General features: G+C 41.2%; 1 protein-coding gene across 5 annotated transcripts in view; it reads right to left on the bottom strand.

Moving 5' to 3' along the window:
• The window catches only part of efr3a (EFR3 homolog A (S. cerevisiae)), a 217,255-nt gene that overhangs the window by 137,875 nt on the left and 54,514 nt on the right, over positions 1 to 24,866 (bottom strand). For all 5 annotated transcript variants that reach the window (XM_078173425.1, XM_078173427.1, XM_078173426.1 and 2 more), the window contains one exon: positions 6,740 to 6,816. In XM_078173425.1, coding sequence (XP_078029551.1) covers positions 6,740 to 6,816 — 77 coding nt within the window. The remainder of the gene's footprint in view (positions 1 to 6,739; positions 6,817 to 24,866) is intronic.

Raw genomic sequence — 24,866 nt, 5'->3', positions numbered from 1 at the left:
GTGACGTCAAGAGTCATGCGACCGTGGAGTAGTCATGTAGTCCGTTAAAGCCTAACGTTAGCTTTTTACTTCTGACGATCGCATTTAAGCTTCAAATGCGGTATGAAAGGTGTTCATATGTGAAGATTATCTCTCTGAACAAAACCTGTAAGTATCATAAACTTGTGTTAGCCACAGAGCTTATTTTCTGACATAATCCAAAACGCAATGCAAAAATCACATTCACTTTCTCTTCCGGGAACCAGCGCGATGCTAAACTTCTGGGTTATGACGTCAGCCCTGGCACAGTCTATACCCAGGTAGCAGTAGCATACCCTGTAATTCTAATCAGCAGTGCCTAATTTGCAGTGTTTTACCACAAGCGAATGTTTTGCATGTGTCCTATTTAATGTTTAATGTCTTTACAGTGTTGGTTCAACTTATTGTTTCTGATTGTTATGTTTTGTTGGACGCAGCAGTTTCTCTCTATCCAAAACAAATTTCTCCCAAGGAAGACCAACAAAGTCAAATACCTCTAGCTGCTCAGTGTACGGTTTAAGTACTTCACAGTTATTCAAATCAATCCAGTGTATATGCCTCACAACTGAATAGCTCTGAAATGCATTGAGAAAAAAATCACTGCATCCAAACTGTTGCCTTAATGTTTTTATTTATTTTCTGTACAAAATACAGTAAAACAAAGAACACTCTTTAATCTTTTTGGCCTTGTCGACGTCTCGAGGGAATTTGGTTCTTCCTTTAAGAAAGAATGCTTCAGTGTTTGTTGTGTTTCAGTGTTTATTTTAATTGTGTGTACATCTTCTGCGTGGATCAGGCTGCATTAATAAATCATGCTTAATGGCATCTTGCACAATTAACACCATGCACGTAGATGACAGCAAAATGCAGGACACTCTCATGCTCATGCTGCTTGTACCTTCAGTAAATAACGTAAATAAAAACTTTCATACTGCATTTTTCTGTCGTTTATGGCATGTGGTTTTGCCGCAGGCTGGGCTCAGCCCCAATTCTCACACACACACAGAGCTCAGCAGAGTGAGTAGAGACAGACAGTGGAGAGTTGACGACGACTGACGATTGAAAACATCTGTGTGACAGCTGAAATAAAACTAGAATTACCGCTTTGCAGTTGTATGACTGTAAATGGGAGTTGTACCGATACCGATACCAGTATTGGAAATGCCTCCGAGACTGCCTAAAATGCGGTAACGGGTATCAGCGAGTACAGGCTATGACCAATCAGATACCACATAATGCCTCATGTCATTACGCATACGCATGCTACAGGCAAACGAAACGGAAATGGAGCAGAGTTTAAAAAGCATTCTACTGTAGCCTTTAAAATGTCTTTTTACCAAATTGTGTGGCTGCACTTTAACCTGTGTCTTGATCTGTGTCAACACTGGATAATAATGACAAAAAAAGTTTTATGGCATTCATTTTACTATTGTGAACATTTTAACACTGTAACATTTTACATAGAGTTTTAGGAGTTGAGACATACAACAATTCATATCCCATCCATTTTTATTTTACGCGCTGGTATCGGATCGGTACTCGGTATCGGCAGATACCTAAGGTTCAGGGATCGGAATCGGTATCAGGAAGGAAAAAGTGGTATCGGTACATCTCTAACTGTAAACCAGTCAAAATGTGCTTATAGTTTACAACCATGTCTGTGAAAAGATGGATGCTTCACACACATCTTCCCCTCGGCAACACAGAAGATCTATACAATCAGAAAAGAGTCAAGATTCAGTATCGGTCTCCCCTTCTGTTCCTGATATGACCATAAACAATGGTCAGAAAAGTGTTTGTGCAAAACATTTTGATGTCACAATGAAGTTGACCTTTGACCTTTAATATATAAAACAATACTACTTCATCATTTTAATCTTATAAGACATTTTTATGAAATCCTGTCATAATTAGTGTAATAATTCTTGAGTTATGGCCAAAAACATGTTACGTGAGGTCACAGTGACCTTGATCTTTGACCACCAAATTCTTGTCAGTTCATCACTGAGTCCGAGTGAACAAATGTGTCAAATAAAAATAAAAAAATCCCTCAAGGCGTTCTTGAGACACATGCACGAACAGACGGACAACCCAAAAAACATAAGGCCCGTTTCCACCGCAGGAACTTCGGGGTAATTTTACGGGGCCGGAGCCGTTGGTGCGTGTCTCCACCACAGGAACCACCCTGAAGGACAGTGTTCCGGATCTTTTACAGGGGCTAAACAAGTCCCTGTCTCGGAGTAGGTACTCAGAACGGCCCCGAGAAACTCCTGGCTGGGGCTTGGGGATTACTTGGTGCTGATTGGATATACTCAAGGCGGGATGTGACGTTTTGTAAATAACAACATGGTTATTGTAGATTAGCTGGGCTAACCATTAGCTGTTAGCGGTGTCTGTAATACCTCAATAAACGGTCTGTGAAAAAAATATTTTTTCCAGCAGATATCTTAGTTACAACATGATTGAGCTAGCAAAGCAGTTTTGTGTTGCTATGTGTGGTATTTATTCAGTTTTGGGAAATCACGATGTCTAGAAAGCATCAGCTGACAGGGACAGCTAACAGCAGCAGCAAAGCTAACATCATGACATCATCTCTTAAAAGCCTCCCGTTGTGAAACTACTCCAGTTAGCTCAATCATGTTGTAACTAAGACATCCGCTGGAAAAAATATTTTTTTCACGGACCGTGACCGGAGTTATTACAGACACCGCTAACGGCTAACAGCGTCCATACGCCCCTACGTCGCCCCGGTCAAAATGGTTGCACAACGATTACGTCACATACAGAGCCCGGTAACTTTACAGGAACCTTCCTCCGACTCCGCTCTCAGTGGAGACACGGCGGTTGAAAGGGTCGAGCGAGAGGACGTTCCTGTAGTAGTTCCTGCCCCCCAAATAGTACCAGGAACTTCTTCAGTGAAAACGGGCCTATAAAACCTCTGGCTACAGCTATTGCTAGCGTGGAGGTATAACAAAGGATCAAAACAGGCTCTATATAGCTCAGTATAGCCAATCCCTGTCACATGCCTTAATCAGCCCTGAAACTGATCCTAAATATTTATTTTCCTGAGATTTGTTGACTATAAGAAAAATACTGAATAGTAAAAAACATGACTGGTGACGATGAGGTTGGGTTTGGGCATCAATATCTGGATCTTATTTTCTATCTTCCCTGTTTTTGATGCCGATGGTTGCTTCCCAAACTTCATAAGATCTTAAGTCTATATATGAACAACGAAGACAAGTGAAACCAATCAAGACCAATTTAAAATGTTAAAAAAACTGTTCGAAGGAATATTTCAGTTTCAGCTTCAGTAAATGTGCCTTGAAAAGTCACTGAGCAACTAAATCTGAGTCAAATAATTCACTTCATACCTTAAATACATTATACTCTGTCTCCATTTCCTAAAACTCTCCTCAGTATGACACTGACATTAAAACTAGCAGTGATGTAAAATGGTGTTTGAATGTGTTTGGCTCAGCTTCTATGCTTTAAAGACGAATAACTGAACACCGCAGGTCACTGCTCAGAAAATATCTTAGAGACTGAAACTGCACATAATTAGAAATCTTCCAAACGCATGTCAGACGACACTGAGTGAAAGAAATACAGTTAGAATTTTATTCTGATTTAACGTCTGCCTCATTAAAACTAATGAAAAGACGTTGGAGCACGATTGAGGTTTCACTCCTTCTCAGAATGGGAACAGGAAGTTCTTTTGGATTGTTTCCTTTCTGGAGGCAGATATACTTCAGCATCACACTGTACATGACAACAGACAGCCAATATAAGTATATTACCACCAGGTGTCATGCATGAAGAGGAGGAAGTTAATTCAAGAGCGGCTGTCCCCTGAGTGTTTCCGGCTCCTCGGGCTCTCAGCAAGTGATAATTAAATTGACAAGGTCTTGACCATTTGAGCATTTCGATTTCCCACTGCACCTGTTTGCCTACACTGAAGACCCTTGAGAGGATATTGGGGGCAGGGTGAGAGTTGAAAAAACAAAACGTGCACATTTAGTGTATTAATTAACGGGGGTCAAACTGGTGATAATAACTTGTCATGGTCCTGTTATCAAAGCCATGTCACATTTAATAACCACAGTCATGAAAGTCTGAAGCTTCTATTTGGCTCGGTGGTCGTCCAATTATTTCTGTGTTGTGGCTGCGAAGCTCTGCGGTGGCGGAGGTGTCACTGGGTCTCCACAGCAATCTCAACACTGTGGTAACAACTGGGCACCAAACACAGTGTTAATATGCTGCTAACAACCCACACTGTGACCGCCGTATGCTGTCTGATGTAGCAACTGTGATGCTCAGACACTGGGATTTACTGGGAAAGACGCTTTTCCCACAGCTTTTTCCTGGCTTTACTTTCATGTAAAATGCCAATTTTAATGTAACTACTGTTATCTGCAGAACTTTGCTCTAATAGTGGCCAATGGCTACACTGCCTCCACTGATCCCCCGCTGGGACCTACAGTGTATTGTTCTTTGTCATAACAAGTTTTACATTCAGTTTTTGCCCGCTGGTCCAGCGCTGTAGTGCTATTAGCGCAAGAGCTAATGTCTGTAAGTATGCGGTTAACCGTCTGCTGCTACTTCCGGTTACAAATGAAGAGCCCTCATTTTAAAATAAAAGCCCTCTAGTGTTTCATGCACAGTGCAGCCAAATGCTGGATTTGGATCTTGTTTTGGTTTTTATGTTTTATGAATAACCAAGAAAGTATTGAGTATTTCAAAAATACAAAATCACTCCAATCAAAAGTATCTTGTGTCACATCACATTTTTACTTTTCACAAATTACAGACAAGGTACTGTCTGCACAGCAAGAGGGTTCTGGGTTTGATTTTGCTGGCTGGCTAAAGTTTGCATGTTCTTCCTGTGCAAGCGTTTGCTCCCCTCCGGTTCTCCAGCTTCCTCCCAACTTGTGAGTCTAAACTGCCCGCAGGTGTGAACATGAGTGTGAATGGTTTTCTGTCTCTATGTGTCAACACTGTGATAGTCTGGCGACCTGTCCAGGGTGAACCCCGCCTCTTGCCTAGTGTCAGCTGGGATCATGTAAGCGGTTACAGACAATTAATGAGTGAATGAAGTAACACAAATACTGCCTACCTCTGATCACCGTTTGCATGGAGGCTGCGTACATGAAGTCAATGTCACTGTGTACCTGAGAATCTCAGGTTCACTTTTAGGAAATACAATAGCTCCTTAAATAAAAATCACCCACCTAGAATCCTTACGGTGAGTTTGATGTTCAGGTCCTAATCTTCTAACATACATCTATAACATGACGAAAACGAAAAGGCCTCAAGTGGACTTTCTGCAGACTTCACTGATTTAATAACCCACAATTCATTGCAACATGGACGTGATGTTGTGGGTTTTTCAACTGCTGAAAAAATTTATGAATGTGTAAAATAATTATTAATAGTTTTTGTTGAGTCACAAAAAGGCTGCACATGGGATTCATCTTATCTTACTATATAATGACGAAAACTGTGTGTGTGTGTGTGTGTGTGTCTGTTCCACGTTTTTCTCCTCACTGACTTGGTCAATCCATGTGAAATTTGGCACAGTGGTAGAGCGTCATGGGAGGATGCCAATGAAGCAATATTACATCAATTGGCCAAAGGGGGGCGCTATAGCAACCCATTGAAATGTCAAACTTTGAATGGGCATATCTCATGCCCCGTATGTCGTAGAGACATGAAACTTTGCACAGAGATGCCTCTCCTCACGAGGAACACATTTGCCTCAAGAACCCATAACTTCCGCTTATATAGATTTTCCGCCATTTTCGAATTTTTTGAAAAACAGTTCAAATGGATCTCTTCCTAGGAAGTTTGAGCGATCTGCATGAAACTGGGTGAACATAATCTAGGGACCAATATCTAAAGTTCCCTCTTGGCAAAAGTTGGAAAACTTACTAAAACTGAGCTTCTATAAGGCAATGAATATTGCGGAGGGCGTGGCTCATCACATAAAGGTGTATAACATCTCAAGGGTTTCACCCATCACCACGCAACTTTGTAGGCATATGACCACACATAATCTGAGGGGACCCCTCCATTATTGACCCCATCAAACAAAATGGGGGCGCTAGAGAGCTCATTTCTTATCTAGGCCTAACCGCCATATGGATTTTTACTAAACTTGGTCGATATGTAGAACAGGACGCCTCAAGGTGACTGGAGAAATTTAACTGTCATTCTGTCAGTCAGTCATTCTGTCTGTCCCACGTTTTTCTACTCACTGACGTGGTCAATCTATGTGAAACTGCACATAGGCATTGAGAATTGGCATAGGTAGAAGGTGACAAAGCTACCAATGGGTATGGACTAGTTTATTATTAAGTTATTTATTACTTTGACTCAGATGTTTAGTCCATGTCCTTTTTTTGTGACGGGGGCTCTATAAATCTCTAGCTGATGTCTTTTATAGTTGGGAAAAACTGCAGTTTATTCTGGCATCATTTTGGCTAAAATGTTGGTGACATTATTTGTAAACAAACACACACGAACAAAACGGGTAACTTTCGTCAGCAAAAGGCTCAAGGTCATGTCCAGTTATCATCGGACAAGTCAATAAATGTAATTACCCTGACAGACCTAGCCATTACAGTAAAATTTAGTCTTAGAAGCCACAGATTGCACACTGGCCTTACAGCTTCACTAAAATTAATTCAATTGAGGAAGTATAATGCTTGCGGTGACTTACTTTGGGGTCCTCAGGAAAGATGTTGTCCACCAGGCGCTTGTACCTCGGCCTTAGTGGCCCACAGCAGCCACACACTCCTGCAACAGACAACAAAGACATGACTATTAGCAAAGGTTACACAGACCTCCTGACATTCATTCATAAACTGCTGCCATCAGGTCTGACTGAAGCAAATATGAATCAGATAAAGGCTGCAAGAAGCAGAGAGATGAGAAAACTGTGATGAAAATGAAAGCTGTAAGGACTTGAGAGGACAGACCGCTCTGGAAACTCAACAGTGAAAACATTAACAATCTAGGACTTTCATATTGACCTCATATACGTCCCTAACTCCAGCAGAGGAGCTCAGTTTCTCCACTTTCATCAGATTAATGAACAATGAAGACCTGGTGGTGCAGTTGGCTGCAAAACATATTTCTATTTTCCTCCTCTGACTCACATCGATCTCTGAGAGGCCGAGACAATCCAAACTTACTCTGGATTCAGAGGTGGCTGTGATAGGTCATCTCCTATTGACTGACGTGAATTAGTATTACCAGCAGCATTCTCTGAGTCAATAAGAAGTGATGAGTCATCAGAGTCGACGCTCCGGGATATGGGGTGAATAAGTTAAAGTCACAGTAGGAACGACTGGGGAGCAGCCGACTCGTCAACCATCAGGAAACTGCAGGAGAGGCTGACTGCGGTGTGTTCACTGACATTTGAATACACTTGTGCTTTTGTAAAAATCAAATGAGAAAAAAATTGTCAGTGTTTAGAGGTAGTTCACTCCTGTAAGGTCAATACTATCAATTCCCGGTCCAAAGTGATCATTGCAACAGCAGTTTGTCACCTCTTTCCAGATCAGATCCAGTAATCATGTCCTCAGGACCTGAAAAAAATCTGTGAAAACGTGACTTGATTGAGACATCGCTGTGTATTCACTGCCCCCGAAATACAAAGCAAAGTTCACTCTGAGCAGAACTCTCAGCAGTCTGGAGAATTTAATGTTAAGACCACAAGACTGAGGAAGATTTCACAGAGCCGTGGTTACATACGTAACTCTTGTTAGGAGTAGCAGTAAACTGGCAACAATCCTCAAACTGTGCTCAGATTTGTGAACGTTCCTCCCTGATCAATGAGCGTGGCCGTCAGAACAGAGTGTCTTCGGTCTAATGTCAGTGCTTTCATGTCTTGAAGGAGCAACAGACCACAACTGGAAGGTCACAGCAGCATTCAGCTCCTCTGACAGACGATCAATGATGAAAAGCCTTTTAGCATCAAAGACCAAACCTCATCCAGTTCAAACATTTCAAAAAGAACATACTGGGCCCAAGGAAGGAAAGTAAAGAATCTGTGCCAGAATATTTCAGAATAAGAAATACCTTATTGATCTCTGATGGGAAAACTGAGATACAATACAGCTGCTCTGGTATATGATGAAAAATAAGTATGGAAATTAAAAATAAGAATAAGAAATATGTACAAATATGTGCATCATACTAAAAAGCAGAGCTGCACAATTAATCGAAATTGTATCAAAATCGCACTATGGCCAAGTGTGATATCCAAACCGCAGGAGCTGCAGAGACCCCGGCCTACAAACCAAATTCTAGACATAAGAGAATATCCTTTTTGGGTACATACCCCAGCAAAAAAAAATCTCATCATCATCATTTTATATTATTCTCAGTGAAGATGAAATGCAAAAATTCCATTCCTACCATTACCAAAATGATGGATATTACAATATCCGTCAAAATGAAGGTAAAGGCTTCTCTGCCCTACGACAAAGTGTGTTAAATATAAATGCAAGTTAAAAAGAATACTGTACAGCGCCAGAGCAGTGGTTCCCAACTGGTCCACCCACCGGGTCCAGATTTCTCCTGAGTCAATAGTTCCATGTCCAAACAGGTTAATACATTCAACGTCATACTTGTGTTTGGCCATGTGGTCTTGCTAGGTTGATGCCTCTGTTAAGTAGCTGTCAGTCATTCACTCTACAGCAGGAAAGAGCACTTCAAATTAGATGCTCTGTGCCGGAAATTCACTGTACTTCAAAATAAAATGTGTTTTTTTTAACAAACTTGACTTGTTCGCAAGTCACTAGTGGTCCGTTCAGAATGAAGCCATGACCCACCAGTTGTCAACCACTGGCCCATAGTGTTGTGCAGTTAAGACAGTGTTACAAAGAAATATTGTACCAAATTATAGTACAGTTGAGAATATAAATGATAAATAAATGATGGGGTTATAGCTTCTGACAGGTGAAAAATGACCAAATAAAATCTAACATAAGAAGTCATAAGACCACATTATCAGGTAACTATGAATATTACAGTGTTAGAAAACAACAATGTTATGACAACTCAAATTTAATTACTGTACAATTACTGCATTACTGCACAAGAGGGATGATTCAAATCCTCAAATTACTGCATCTGCGTCTCTTCAAATTTGGCACAATGTCCACTTGGACTCAACGATAAACTGATCAGACTTTGATAGTCAAAGGGCAAAAAACTGGACTATTTTGTGCATGTAAATGTACGTAAATGTCATAGAGTAAAAGCTAGTGTCCACAGCTAGACTCTAGAATTCTGTGAACATAGCGAGCCGAACTTGGACAGTTAGCAGTGGCTGAGTTACTTGCCCCACCGAGGACATTTTTAGCCGACACAGAACTTGTGGTGGTGATTGTTAAGAGCAGACGCTTAACATTTGTCTTGTTCATCAAAGAAATATGTCGATTTATATGTAGAATACAAAGAGATGTCAATGTAGAAGAACGTCATCCAAACGAAAAGCCACATGTGAATACAAAACAAGACAAACATTTAAAAACTGCATCTAAAAACTGAAAGCAGGATATCTGAAACAAAAGCAACGAAGGAACGCTCCACCTGGTTATCTGCGTAATCGTAGATTCTATGTACAGTAGACCCCCGACACCAGTATTATCAGTGAGAGTCACCTTTCTTTCCTCAGACTCAGAATGAACCCCATTTCCCAGGAGCCTCTGCTCAGTTTATGTAAGGTGAAGGGTACACTGAGATCTCTGCAAAGACCTCTCAGGCGACAGCAGGTCACCTTAACACCACCAGAGTTTATTTCTCGGCTATCACACAGCACAGTTGGACGGCAGACCCCCCGGGGGTCTGGAGATTAATCAACTTCATTAAGGCAGGTATCAACCGCCTGTCGCCAAGGCAACCTTTCCAGAGCGGCGGCTTTAAAGCGTTCATTATGGATCCTGCAATTACCTGCCACATTAGGGTGAAGAGCGGCGGGGGAGCTGAAGTGTGAGTATTAGTGTGACTGGCCAGGTTTAATGGAATTCAGTGAGAAGATGTGAGGAGCTGCCGCCACATACTGGCAGGAAGAAGTCTACTGACCAACATCTGGGGAATTTTATGTGGAGCTGGAGGTGTTGCTCCTGTTCTGCTGCTATATTCGACAAGTTCGCTCAGTACATATCTTCTTTACAACTCCATTAAATGTTTACATTGTAAAATAAACACCGGCTGATATATTTTTTTATTCTTATTTCATTCGTTTCAGCCCCAAACAACATGACACACTGCTTGACAACGTTATCTGCGGGTTTCTTGGAGCAGCTTCATCCTTCTACTCAACATCTCTGTTCAAGAGTTTTTATGAAATAAAACTGAGCGTGCTCCATCGATGCTCCTATGTCAAGCGAACATGAGTTTGATTCAGTTTAAGGATGCTTAGCAGACAACCCGTCTGGCACAGTAATTCAGCATTACTGCTCATTTCAGAGAATTCAATTATTAAATTACCTAATGAACTGCATAACCTCTGCTCTGGTTCTCTTTAAACAAACAGATCCACTTGGAGTTAATGGACCGTCTGAATGAAAAACAAGGTTACTGTCTGAAAAAGACCACACTGACTAATCCCATTATCAACCCTTCAGAGTTTATTCATTCGTCTGTTATACTAGTTCAAGATGACCATCATTGTCTCCGTCCAGGGCAGCACTCCTGACGTAAATGATGACTCAATACATCAACAGCTGGAAAATTCTCACAACTGAGACTAATGTTTCATGTAACAATCGAACTCTAGATTTCACAGTTAAACTTCTCTTGGAGTCGGTCTAGGTGCCACATGGCAGATCAGATGAGGGAAAGTTCACAGGAAGTGACTGAAATATGAGCAGCGACAACAGTGAGGCTGCAGGACATCCATCTGACAATATGGTGTCACTTTACATGAAAACAACAAAGACACAAAGTCAGTGATGTGAAGCAAATGAACTAAGGTTCAACAATAATCAGGATTACACTGCACGAGTCGTGTGAGAGTTTGTAAACTGATGATTTGCTGTTATTAAATGTGGACCCTGATTACTTCAATTGATGAAGAACATTCGCTTTTTTGGATTCTTGTTCACTGTGGAAGCATGTGTGGAAAACAAAGTTTCCTTAATGAATTCACAGTAACACACCATGGGTAAATGATATACTGTAAAACTTCGGTTAAAAGCCTCAGCCCTTTTACTTTTTGATTAGATTAATGCAATCCATAACGCGTTTATTTTTTTTTAAATCGCATTTTAATTTCGCAAGCCTTTTTGTCCCTTCTACTCACCCGTAGTTGGCTCCTCTAGCTGTAGCGTCATGCTTCGAAGCGGCTTCCTGCAGTCAACTTACCGCAGTGATGGAAAGAAAGAGTGCTACTGTACTTTTGAACGGCTTGTTTAACTTTAAAAAACTTCCAGACGGTTCAGTTGACAAGTCAAAAGTAAAATGCAGCCTGTGTCAAACAGAATTTAACTACCACTGGATTACGTCGAGTTTGAGTTACCACCTCCACGCTAAACACCCAGGTGCAGCCGGCACACCCCAGTCAAGCGAGCCTCAGCTCCGCCAAAGTACCATTTTGGAGTGTGGGAGTCGCCGCAGACCCGTGGATGAAAGTACATCAAAGAAGTTAACTAAAGCGATCGCTAGATGGGTGGCAACTGACTGCAGACCAGTCAACATCGCAGAAGACTCAGGTATTGTATTAAGTTGGTCTACATGGCACTTTTTTGAAAGAAAATACAAAAGGCCAAAAAGGAAATTCTTTCTTTGTGTTCATTTGATTCCCAATTAAGACACTCTGGTAAGAAATGCTTTACATTATGGGCTTAAAACTGCCTTGAAATGCAAAATAACAGAATTTTAAACATGCAATTCAAAACGCGATTAATCGCGATTAAAAAAATTAATCGTTTAACAGCCCTACTTAAATTATGTGTCCATTCCTCGATTACCCTGTAAGTCATTGATATTCCTTTAGTCCGTAAGGGTCCTCAGATCAAAAGAATCAAAACATTTTATTTATAAAATGAATTCAAGTTATGAGCATTGTTTTAACAGGATATAATGGTGTTGTGTCGGTATGCCGGGTGCTGTAATTCTCCTGATATATTATCTGATGCCTTAATTTTTCCATTCACATTGGTTTAAATAAACATTTTGATTGTATTTCCTGATCTCTGCTGAGCAACAGTTTTGTGTGAAAGCAATGAAAGGCCTGTCCCAAATATAGGCCTGTTGATTTCAGTGATTTAAGCTAATAAGATCCCAAGCTATGAATGGAAGTTTTAAGGTACAAACAGTCATTCTGCAGGTGAAGTATTCCTTTAAACAACATGTTGTTCGTGCTGTTTTTGGTCTGAATCTCTGCTCACTCCAACAAAAGAGATATTTCTGTGTCACCATTATCAGGAGCAGTAAGAAATGTTGGAAACAAAAATGAAAGCAGCACGGATAATGTAGTATTTATTAGCTGTTGCTTCCTGACGCCTGTGCCTGCTCCTTAAGATGGTTTTAAGTAAAAGCTTAGTATCTTTTCTCTTGTAGGAGCTGTTATTAGATTATTATTAGATGTGAACACAGTACATCCTTTGAAAAAGACATTATGACTGCAATAAAACCTTTTTTTAAGGACACGCTGAAGCAAAGTGTTTCTCTGAATGTTTTCTACAAGTTGAATCATCCGTGGAAATCATTTCAAATGGAACAGGAAACTGTTTCCAACTCCTGACTGAACAAAGTAACTACTGATCAACAGATGACGTCATTCCCTAATATCTTTTACTAACCGATCCAATCCTGCACCTCGTGCTACTCAGCAGAGGAACTTCATTTTGAATTTGTCATGGCCCCACAGTTACTTACCAGAGGGGTTAGGCGACTAGACAGACATATCGGCTATCAGCGGTAAGATGAGTACATCAGTAGTTGTTTTGTTTTTTTTCTCTGCGGATTTTTGTCATTTTATTTCAGTAAGTTAATGGACTGCCTTTGAGAAATAAGTGAGAGCCACTGCTCAGCAGGCAGAGAGAGCCACAGGGGAAAACTGCATGTAGAACCACAATATTTTTTTTACATCTAACTCAGTGGATTAGGGGTTTAGACCAAACAAAACCACTTGCTGCTTGTTGGAACAATGTAAAGACTAACCAAACATTAGGTTCGTATTCGGGTGCTTTCACACCTGCCCTGTTTGGGTCAGTTCAGTTGAACTCAAGTTTGTTTGCTCCCTAAATGCGGTTCATTTGGCCAGGTGTGAACACAGCAATCACACTCCAACCAACGAACCAACTCTAGGCAATTATACAACTTTGGAACAAAATGACTCCCTGATTCGGACCAAAGCAAGACAACTCCTCTGTCTGAAAGAACCCTCATTTTGTTTCTGTCGAGCTTTAACAAAGTGAGGTACATGAGGAGTTAGCAAGGCATATAAGCTAACGTCAGTCTTATTGTCACAAAAGAGAGAAACTCAAATTAAGAAGGTTAATGTTTGTATTTTTCTGTTAAACGAGAAAAATCAGCCTCTGTCACAATCAAAACAACACCTACCTTGGAGTACCACAAGGCTCAATATTAGGCCACATTCTGTTTTCCTTTAATATGCTGCACTGGGGTCTGTTTTCATAAAATAAATCTTGTTATGGTGACAACACCCAGCTCTACCTCCCACTGAAACCCTGTGATCCATGCAGTGTTCATTTGACTTCTCTACGCTATGCTCCACCTGTTGAATGCCCTCCTTTTACCTGATTTTGTTCTCCACACTCACCAACACAGATTGACATTTGCTAAAAACACCAGAGTCTTATAGTTATTTTTCCTTACAGTGGACGAAGTGGATTTTGGCAAGAAATTTAGGAAAATCTGGAAAAGTAAGGAGTGAATTTTAGCAAGACATGTAACAGCTTGTTGCTAATTGCTTTGGGAATCAACCAACATCACTGTATTAGATGCAGAATGCTTCAGAGAAAATAAGCCGGGGTGATGCAGAGTAAAATAAAAACAGACTTGGATTTAAAACATTTTACGTATTATTTCACATATGCAACTTTTCTCCACTCCAGCAGTATTACGGCAGTCTGACTTAATTATCTACAAGTTTCAACCTTCACACTTGAAAAGCTGAATATGCGTATATGGTTAAATACATGTAAGCACACAGAGACAGACGCTGGGCTCTCAGCATGAGTCACAGCATGTGTGTATGTAGACAATGAAGATGAAGTGAAAACACCTGGGAGGCTGCGCGAGGCGTTCAGGGACAGCAGATGGATCAGCCTGAGGACAGAGCTGCAGAGATGGAGGTGATATGACAGCTTTCTATTTCCATCCTCATTATTCTGCCTCTGATTCACGGAATCGGGCCTAAATGGGAGTTTGGTTTAAGTGTCTGACTGAGTTAATGTGGGAGCGATTATGGTAGAATACTTGATATATTACTTTGTGCGATTTCTCTCTGCATGACATGAAGAAAGTTTAGGTGATCTGAGAAAAAGAGGACTACTGACAAATATACGTGGAGCTGAATGTCAGAAGGATTTTAAAGGGATAGCTCGGATTTGCTGAAGGGCAGTTGTATGAGGTACTTATCTAGTGTATTATAGTCAATGTATTACCTACAGTAGATGGCAGTCAGTGTGGCCATGATTTGGAAAAACAGCCCTAGTCTGACGTGCAACGTAAGCAATGAACTGCTTTAATTAAACGTAAATTATACCCCCAAAAAGGTCTCACCTACAACAATCAGTATCAGTTTAAGTGAATACTACATTGAGATTATGTTCCCCACTTTACCTTTTTATCAGACAGCAAATTCTGTGTGAAAACTCAAGCTGTTATGTCACTTTCTTTAAAGCCAGACTCCACTGAGGAGCACAGGAGCTGCTGGTCTACTACTGCTTTGATCAGTTAGTTAAGCCCGTTTCCACTTTCAGTATGGTACCTTTGGAACCAAAAGTAACCCTTCAGACATGATACCTAGACCCTACGTCCATTTAGCGTTTTCACTGCAAACAATACTCTTAGATGTGGGTAGGGTTGTTGACACTCACTGCTCTGTCCAGCACTCGCTATATTTCCTAATTTATCAGTCTGCACCTCGTTTATCGTCCACAGAACGAGGTTACACGCAGACATTTTCAGAACAAATGAACAGGCTGCAGTGAGATGGGATATTTAAAAATAGTGGGTTTGTGCATTTAGTCCTTCTAAGGCAAGCTCAGGGGTTTAGTGTTGCTGGAGCCCACAGGAACGATGCTCCACAATGCATTTTTTTCTCCAAGTGAGGATTAGAATATATGCAGCTCACATAATCTGGTCAAAATGTACATATATTTTTAAACGCTTGAAGATCCACTCATTACTAAAAGTCGATGTCACCTAAGAGAGACAATAAAAACTAATGGAATGGTCAAAGATGTCACAGTGAAATTTAAGGTGTGCTGATGGATTCACGTCGTCCATGCACAGAGTAACATTACAAGTCAACAGTCTTAAAAGTTGCCGGCAGTCGGCCCAGTGAATTAAATTATTTTTTCTCAGTCTACAGCTGCTGTGAGAGGCAGCAAAACATCATTTCATTTTACAGTTATAGTTTACCAGTGTATGTAAGACTCTCCACAGTATGAACAGTGGTTACATGAGCCTCAAAACCAGACGCAACTCAGCCCTGAGCAGAGTGACCGTCCTGTACTGACCAATCAGACTGCAGTGTTCACAGCTCCACCTTTTAGTACCAGATCTGTGTGCTAGGTACCCCAACAGAGGGGGGACCAAACATGGGGACGCTAAGGAACGCTTCTGTTGGTACTATCCACATTATTTTACAGTGGAAACAGAAAAAATGAGTACCGAACTAAACTGTGCCGAACCGGACTGCTCAGTGGAAACAGGACTTTAGCTTGTGTTTGTGTGACGTTGTTGGGTCTGAAGTGACCCCTTAAAACTCTAAAGTCATTTTATAACACAAACTAACTAACTGATTGAGGACCAGCAGCTCCTGTGTTCATCAAGCCAAAATTACTGTTTTTGTCAATGTGGCTTTAAGAGAGCACTGACGTGGAACTGAAGCTGTTAAAGGTGTTCCTGTTGGAACAGACTGTCTGATGGAAAGGTAAATACTCTCAAAATAGCAAACACTTTCACTGACCCCCGTCCTGAGCAGTACATGGCTAAGCTTCGTTGTCGGACTCCAGTCTGCATCTTCAAACTGGTAGTCTCGCCACCAGACAATCAGAGATCTCCACCTTCTGATAGTCTGGGGACACTCCTTTCTAAAGTGTGTTTAACACACCGGCGAAAACGGCCGGCAAGAAAGCAACGCCTCTTGCATTTTTGAAAAGGACACGCCTTCTCGGAAATGTGCACTCCCCCTTTTCTTGTCCGCAAGGAAACAAACACACAGAGAGCTTGAAAATGGATGCCGAGAGATTAAACTCCGTTTTATCAAACGTGTGCTCATCTGTGAAGAAAATATTTTTTCCAGCGGATGTCTTAGTTACAACATGATTGAGCTAACTGGAGTAGTTTCATGTCGTATCCGACAACGGGAGGCTTTTAACAGATGACGTCCTGATGTTAGCTTTGCTGCTAGTGTTAGCTGTCCCTGTCAGCTGCAGCCACTGATGCTTTCTAGACATCGTGATTTCCCAAAACTGAATAAATACCACACATAGCAACACAAAACTGCTTTGCTAGCTCAATCATGTTGTAACTAAGATATCCGCTGGAAAAAATATTTTTTTCACGGACTGTTTAATGAGTTATTACCTATTACAGACACCGCTAACAGCTAATGGTTAGCCCAGCTAAACGTGCACACAGAAATAGTAATGTTTGTTCAATCATTGTGTTTATAGACTTTACAAACATCGGATTAGTCTAAACGGTGATACAGTGATGTGAAAAATGTGATATATATGTGTATATATATATATATATATATATATATATATATATATATATATATATATACACATATAAAGCTCTGCTGGTTTTCTACCCGGACTATAGTCATGGCCTTGTAAAAGATTATGTTTGTTTCTTTTAGTTGGCAAGAATGTGTCGCCGCAAACGCGACAAACATCCACTAACTTTGACTGCGTTTTCTGTGAGCACACTGAGCCATTTTGTACCGCTACACGTGTTTCTAGTGGGACTATGTTTACAAGCACAAGAGTTCAGCGAGCCACCGAAGGACCGCCCTGCAGATTTACTATTGGTTCTGCAATGTAGGGAGTTTTTTTAAACTCTAAAATTGTATCCGCCCATCTAAACACAAAATCAGGGAGAAAGTCATCAGTCTTCAGTTAAGCAAAGCGTCTAAAGACTGACTTCTGAGTCTATCAAACTGGTGGCACGCTGACTGCCACTTACTGTAGGTAATACACTGACAAGGCATAGGGATACCTCATACAACCCTGCTTCATAAACTCTAAACCATCCCTTTAAAAGCCCTGCAGGCACTCAAAGTAACAGCCATGATCAGTTTAGTGCTAAAAGTGTTAGAAAATGTGTCCTACTTTTAAAAAATTAACCTTTACAAAGCAGAGATGGCAAACATTCACTTACTGAAAATTTGATATCTAGATTTTGGGACTGTTGGTTGGCTAAACAAGCTAATTTGCAGATGTTACATTCAGCTGTTGGGACTTCTGATGGTTCATTATCCCTCTGACAAAGACTTAACATTTATCTGATAGACTGATGCAGAAAACAATCATCTTTTTGATATATTCTTCAGCATTTTATAATGCTATATAAAAAAGTATGGAACATATTTTTCTGCCTGACTACATTCAGCCCCGGTTAACTTGTTTGTTTGTGCAGAGGCACCAGCTGCAGAAAATGAATGACAGCAGCTCCAAATTACATTAAAACCCATTCTGGCTAAGAGCATCATGGCTTCAATACCATAATAGCCTCGATGCATCAATTTGAGCTATAGATCTGCAGAGAAGGCTGCATAATCGCAGCATGGAGAGGGCCTCAGATCCAGAGATTGTGGTGGTCACACGGACTGATAAATTACACCCCAACACAACTAACTCAGCTGGCTGAGGAGAGGCCACTACAGAGGATCAAATCCATCATCCTCCAGCGACCAAACACAAAGGCAGAGAGTTATTAAAATGTAAACGCTTACACAACCACCCGCTGTCACGTGCAGAGATATCATTAGAAACACATATCACAACAGGAGATTCACATGCATGAACATGTTCTTCCAACGTCTCTGACTACATGTTAAAATCCATATTCTGTATTTCTGTCTTCAGTGGATCTAAGCGTCTTGTTAACACATGTTCTCATCAGAGTTACATGTTGGGTAGAGATTTTTCATCATGGACCAGACTGCTGCTGTGCCCCGACCAGCACCTGAGCAGAGTACTAACATAATCTTTAGTTTTCATTGATTCCCGCAGAGGAGATTTGGTCGGCCACCGAACACACAAAACACTTAATAAACAGACTGGGTGGAAAAATACAGAGAAAACCAACACATGTACCCCGAAACCAAAGGCAGCAGTTCAGGTTGTGTGCTGCTCTGTGAACAGGAAACGTGCAGTTTGTAATTCATGTACAAATTTCCTGAATAGTTTATGTAAAAGTCATGGTGTTCTTGGGATACCGCATTCACAAGAATAAGAAAGGCAAGGTTACACAGACTTGACCTTTGACCACCAATACCTAATCAGTTCATCGTTGAGTCCATGTGGACGTTTGTGTGAGGTGTTCTTGATGAGTGAAGTACTTGCTTATTTTACCAGCATTTGGTTAGTGGGTGGCACTAATTTTGTATCCCCGTAATGAAACAAGCACAAACCCTGTACACACATTTTTTAAATTATTTGTACAGTGTGTCACAGTTTAATAAACATCTAACCAAAATTATACTTTTAAATGAGCTGCAACTTCACTGAAATCATGCAGGAAGTGTTAGAGCTTACCTTCTTGGTCTTTATTCCATTTTATTTGATGTAAAAATAAACTTCTTTGCTGTATGTACAATATGCTGAATTCCCTCTCTGCCTTCAAGGCGCTACACAGAATAAACTGCACACATGTATCAAATTTAGGCACAAATAAAGCTGTGAATATGATATGACTGACTGAGGGTCTGGCGTCTGACCTACCGGAGTTGAGCAGGCCTCGCCTGTTAGAGGCTCGGCTGTAGTTGAAGGCTCCGTCAGCCTCAGTGCGAGGCACCTGCCTGTACCTCCTCAGGATACTCCGTCTCAGGGAGACACAAGACGGCATGACTGGAGAAACTTCTTTCCAAAAAAATATTGTTTTCACAGATGCAACTGAGACGTCAGTACGTCACAAAGTAAATCCACCAGGAGTGAGTTGCGCCGACGTTCATTTCATTCATAAAGTTTACACTCCTCACCAACAACATCCCAACTTCAACTCTCTACGGATTCTTCCTGCCACAGGAAACATCATCTCTCTGATGAACAACAGGTTCAGCCAATGGGACGTCAGCCTGAGCTGTGTGTCCGTCATCACCTGGGATTACCCCTCATTCTGACAGAGAAGACGAGAAGCTGCTGGGTCTAATGCGGGCCTGTCTGCCGCGGCTCAGGTTACCAGCCTCTGTGTGCAGAGGAAAACGTGATCCAGCACACAGATGAAGACAAAACCTGGAGCCAGAGGAGACTTAAAGTGTCTGTGACTCCACACAAATCGATAGTCCCTGACAACAAGCTCAAAGAAACACATAAACATCTTATAAACTATCATCTCGTCATGACATGTAGTGTGTGTGTTTGTATGTGCTTACAGTGCGTGACGTGGGCACTGACAGCTTTCTGCAGTAACTGATCTCTTAATATCATGTAAACAAGAAACCTGCTTTCCTTCATCACAGGAGCAGACAAAGAGGAACCTGGTTAACAGCTTGATTCTGCTGGAGATGAATAATTCAGACAGGAAAAAGCATCGCAGTGAAATGATTAAAGAAAACAGTCATTCATACTGGTGCACCCTTATGTTCAAAGAAAAAACAACCAAACCTGAAACTGAGACAAACAGGAGTTGTTTTTCACTGATGAAAAGTCGGTTATTTGTTATTTGTTTACTAGAGAATAAAACCCGTGTGCTTTCTGCTTTAAAGACGTTTTCACTGAAATACCATGTCAGATCCATGTAAACTCAGGGTTTACGGTAGTCTCGCGTGACCAGCCTCCCTTACTTCGGAATGGGAGTCTGGGGACATTCGTCTTTCGTTTTGTAATAGAAATGGGTTGCCATGAGCGTTGCCATAGGTACGGCACATGTGTTACATGTAACAGAGACGTTGCAGCTCTGCAATATAGCTGAATCAAATGAAATCATATCCATTTTAATGTCGTCTTGCAATGCACTGAACACTTCCTTTTCTGTTGTACTACGGACAACAATTCGGGGAACAGCAATTCCGGTGTAGGCGGGTGTAAGGCAAAGCTAATCAGCCGTTGGTCGAGGAAGTACACGGATTTGGATCCAATCACATCACTGCTGCTGGGAGCCAGCGCTAGTTCTATTACAACTTTCCTATGTGAATGTCCACAGACGACAGAGTCAGCCAGCGTGCTGACGTCACTGGCGTCTGTGTAAGAGACTAGGTTTACGGTGCAGCAAACTTGTTCTCTAAATCTGATTTGATCCAGCAAACTCATTTCAAGCACTGAGGACGTGGTTTTCTGCTGGAAAACGATGGACTGTTCCCTCTGGGTTGGGAGACAGTTACTGCCTCAAACAAAGGAGTTCAAGTATCTCAGGGCCTTGCTAACGAGTGAAAGTGAAATGTAGCATGAGATGGATCGGCGGTTTGGTGTGGCATCTGTAGTGATGTGGGTGCTGCGCCAGGCCGTCATGGTGAAGAGGGAGCTGAGATGGAAGGCGAAGCTTTTGATGAAGTGGTCCGTCTTTGTCCCAGCCCTCAGCTATGATTGTGAGCTTTGGGTGGTGACCAAAAGAATGAGATCGTGGATACAAGTGACCCAATGAATGAATGGATGGATGGATGGATGGATGGATTTTGTGGGTTCTTATGGATGCTTTCACACTCCTGCAAGAGGTGACAACTGCAAGATAAAATTCCTCTATGACCCCCACTGACAGACACTGTCGGCCATGTTGGGTTTAATGACAGCAAAAATGACTGTCTATCTGCGAGCAATTCAACTTCATACAGGGAATTTACATTAAGTCTACTTTCCGTCTCCACAACTACGTCCATCTTTTCTTTCAGCCAGAAGTGTCCACACAAACACCCACTCACACCCCGCCACAGTAAATCTTACCTCCGGTAGCGCTGTGTACTTTAATCTACACCTAAACCGTCTGCGAGGCGCGTAATCTACAAGATTAAAGACTGCGCTCAGCCCTGCTGATTAATTCCCCGTCCTTTGACAAGCAGATGAAAGCCATAACGGCATTCATCTGACAACATCATTCTCACAGCGTTCTTGTTCAGCTCAAGTTTTTCGGGGATGGAGATAAGTGTGTAGACTGTTAACACGCCCCTGTGGGGTGACACTGCTCGCTGATGCCACGCCGTCCTTGGTGATGAGAAACATTAATAAATAAAGTTGAGTCTGTGAAGATGGAAGTTTGATTTAAAGGAGCTTGGAGGGAGGCCTGAAGGAGAGTGACGAGCAGCGGAGTGTGGAAGAGAAAGTTTTTTGGTTCAAAGCTGGGCTGTACAATCCTGCTTCTAAAGGACGACAGGTGAGGACAGAGGCACACAGAGCCCATTTAAAGGTGACACAGCTAAACATAGCTTATTCAGCATCAGGTGTAGGGTTGCAACCGTATGTGATTTTTATGGTATGATAGCTGTCTCAGAAAATGTCAGGTTTTCACTGCATTATGTTGGATGGTATCACACAAATATCATTTTAATTTACAAGCACCCTTAAAGCGGTGATTCCCAACTGGTGGGTCGCAGTCCTAAGCATCGCCAAACGCAAGTAAAACGCTGAATATAGTAAACTGTGTGGACCTTGAACTAATGACGAAAGGGAAATCTGGACCCCGTGGCTGGACCAGCTGGGAACCACTGCCTTAACTGTCTGTTTTGGTCGCCTAAAAAAAGTCTTATTGAGCATTTGGATGTACCTATATCCCTCTAAGTAGTCAGATGTTAAGTTTTTTCGGGTAAGTACATTTTGTTTTAATGGTTTTAAACCTGGTTTTTTTTGCTATCAAAAATTTGTATTAGCATTATCACAATAAACCACAGCTGTAAATTCACCATGCTAACTAAGCTAGCACCTAGCATTAGGATTTTCTCCACCCTCTCATCCAAATATGATCACTTCTAACTCCAAAACACCAAGATGGCAACGGCCAAAATACGAAACTTGAGCTTCAAAACAGGAGTCAACGAACTAAACTAATCTGTGATGTCACGGTGGCTACTTCCATTATCTTATGTCTGTAGTTCTTGCACGTCACTTTCGTTATGACCATGAAGACGCCAACAAACGTCCAGTGATGCTTCTTGCTGTCAAGAGGCAACTTCTGTGGCAAAAAATGATGCAAACGAATCAGTGCCAGAGACTGCAGTTCCTCTTATGGCCACTTGAGGCTGGTTCCAACAGCGAGTGTTGCCAGATGCCAATTCCAATATTGGGAAGTAAAAAATTTCCGATATCAGTATGAGTATATAAACTTGTGACAAAGACATGTAATACAGATATTTAATAACCTATAAGACAGTAAAAATGCTTGATTTTCATTATGGGTGTAGTGTGAGATGAACTGAACTCAATTATTTCAGTTACTGTCAGGAATTATGGAGCAATTTTTTATAGCAACTCAAGTTGCATACTTTAGATCATTTCAAGGTAGAACTGTGGGACTTTTACTTTGGAATATTTCTTAATATATGCAATAAAAATGATTGATTTCTGTGTCTAGTTTGACATATCCGCGACTGAAATGTAGCTATCAGTCAATGTAAGAAATTATCTTTCTAATTTTGTTTTCCCAGCAACCTCAAAACCTTCCGAGAGACTTCCTTCCTTTACAGTTTAGTGGCATTTACTTTATAATTTATATGAAGTCCAGTTATGTTAGAGTTTTACTGAAAAGCGAAAAGAAAGGGGTCATTGTTGGGTAACTTTCCAGGAATTAATTTCACAAACTAGTTTGCAACTAACTGTGAAAACTCCGCTCTGTTCTCATACGCTGTGCAGATAATAAATTGCACCAAAACATAAAAACAGTAAGCTAACACTTACGGATAAAAGAACCCGCAACACTAAAGCTACTCACGACTACCATTGTTAAAAATTTAGCACCACACCCGGACATTAACAGGGTTAAAGCTTCACACATTCGTGGGAAAAGAGTGTATTAAAAGATCAATATTGGATTTCATAAATCGACATCAGGTCATTCAAATGAAGATTGATTTGAACTGAATGAATCGATTACTTTAATCCAGATCTAATGCAAAATAACGTCCTGATGGTTTTCAGAAACGTACTTTGCCACAATTTTCTTCTGACACATGAGTTGTTATTATAGAACCACCAATACTGTCTATGAGACAGGTGTGTACTTGGTGCCATGTGAGCCATAACAAGGTCCACTGAGACGCTGTATTTGATATTAATACCTGACGCAGACTGAAATTTAAACCCACACAGGACACAAACAGGCCAACTTCAGATTAAAAAACGATCCTGCTTTCCACATCTATCTCAAAAATGGCCACAGTGACTGTCAGAGACCCAGAGGAACAGTGAATATGAAGAGTCATTACTCAATAGAGCTACAAGAGAGAGTCTAAAAGCAAAAACTCCAACACAGAGAGCTTTCTCATGATCAATGGCCGTGAGTGTGTAACGTTTAAACATGAATATCTGTGAAACTCACAAAAAATACGCCTGTTATTTATGCGATTTGCAAATCGCCAAAGTGTCTGCTCGCTTTGAAAATCATGGCTCTGAATGGCTGGTGGGCTCATTGACTTGCATTACCACGTCCTGCTTTTGAACCTTGAAGGGTGCATGCACAAAAAAAAAACAAACAGATGATGACCCATAAATTTGCTGCCTCCCCTTCGCTCTGCTTCGGTCCCGGCCAGACGGATATCTAAATTTATACTGCTTAAAAATCTGTTTTTGTTCTCGCTCTGTGGCCTGCAGTTCTTGCCGGGTTATCTGACCGCTCACAAGATTTCTCAGCGTGGACACAAAAAGAAAAGCCTCCTTGAGGTGTTTTTTGTATCTCGTTTTCATCAGCAGAAGGCTGACTCACTGTTCAGGCTGCTCTGCAGAAACACTGACCATCGTGGACCATCTTTTATCATATTCTGCTTTAGGTGTTTTGAGGTTTTTTGTTTTTTTTTTACTTTTTGGAGCTGCACTGGAAAGTCAAGTGGGACATGCATCTCTCTGTACTTGCCTCAGGACGATGCACAAGATTCAACATTTGATATGCGACACAGTTTGGGGGTCACTGATAACAGGTCTTTGGAGAGTGTCCTCTAAAACTGAGTCTAGGCTTATATCAGTGATACTGAATCTGCAGAATCTGCATTTTCAATGCAGCCATTTTTCACTGATACAACATTTCCATATTTGGGCTGAATAACGCCATCTGATCCGAGGTTTCGTCCAGCGTTTGTGTGATTTACTGGTAAACCATAATTCACAGCTGACTCTTCCTAGGCTGACATCACCAGACCAAATCGCAAATGCAAGTTAGTCTGGAAATTTCAAAATACCCTGGAAAAGATTGAGGAGTTGATATCGGCTTCAAAATGAAATATTTGGATTGGCCAACACATACATTGAAAAGCATCGTATCTCATGTCT

The sequence above is a fragment of the Epinephelus lanceolatus genome, chromosome 12 (assembly GCF_041903045.1).
Source record: "Epinephelus lanceolatus isolate andai-2023 chromosome 12, ASM4190304v1, whole genome shotgun sequence".
Classification (NCBI taxonomy): domain Eukaryota; kingdom Metazoa; phylum Chordata; class Actinopteri; order Perciformes; family Serranidae; genus Epinephelus; species Epinephelus lanceolatus.
This window is presented reverse-complemented; position numbering and strand designations above follow the sequence as displayed.